Raw genomic sequence first — 401 nt, forward strand, 5'->3', positions numbered from 1 at the left:
AGCATCCTTCATAAAGTTTGTAATGTTTTTTGGTTTATAACATACAGTTTCATGATTAAAAAAAAACAAAACAGGATTTTGAGTAATAAAATCATTTTGTGTAATCAGGAAACTACAATTTTTTTCTGTCATTTTTCATGTGTGGCATATTGACATGTTTATTAAAAAGGTTATTCTTTTTACAGCCTGCAGTGTTATTTGCTGGAGAGCACTGTCACCCAAGCTTCTATTCAACAGTTCATGGAGCCTATTTATCTGGACGAGAAGCTGCACAGACATTATGTGTACCAGACACTCCACCTGAGGTTGTTCTAGATGTTGAAGGAACTGCTGATCTCTCTTCATGGATAGAAGGAATTTCCTTAAATTAGTTTTGTTTTTCCTCAAGGCAGGCATTACAC

The 401-nt window shown here is 34.7% G+C and overlaps 1 protein-coding gene across 1 annotated transcript in view; it reads left to right on the plus strand.

The window, feature by feature from the left end:
- Positions 1 to 401, plus strand: part of LOC119592607 (spermine oxidase-like) — a 10,906-nt gene extending 10,505 nt beyond the window's left edge. The window contains exon 5 of the mRNA XM_037941491.1: positions 186 to 401. Within this exon, the coding sequence (XP_037797419.1) occupies positions 186 to 371 (186 nt within the window). The 3' untranslated portion in view covers positions 372 to 401. The remainder of the gene's footprint in view (positions 1 to 185) is intronic.

This window comes from Penaeus monodon, chromosome 30, assembly GCF_015228065.2.
Source record: "Penaeus monodon isolate SGIC_2016 chromosome 30, NSTDA_Pmon_1, whole genome shotgun sequence".
Taxonomy (NCBI): Eukaryota; Metazoa; Arthropoda; class Malacostraca; order Decapoda; family Penaeidae; genus Penaeus; species Penaeus monodon.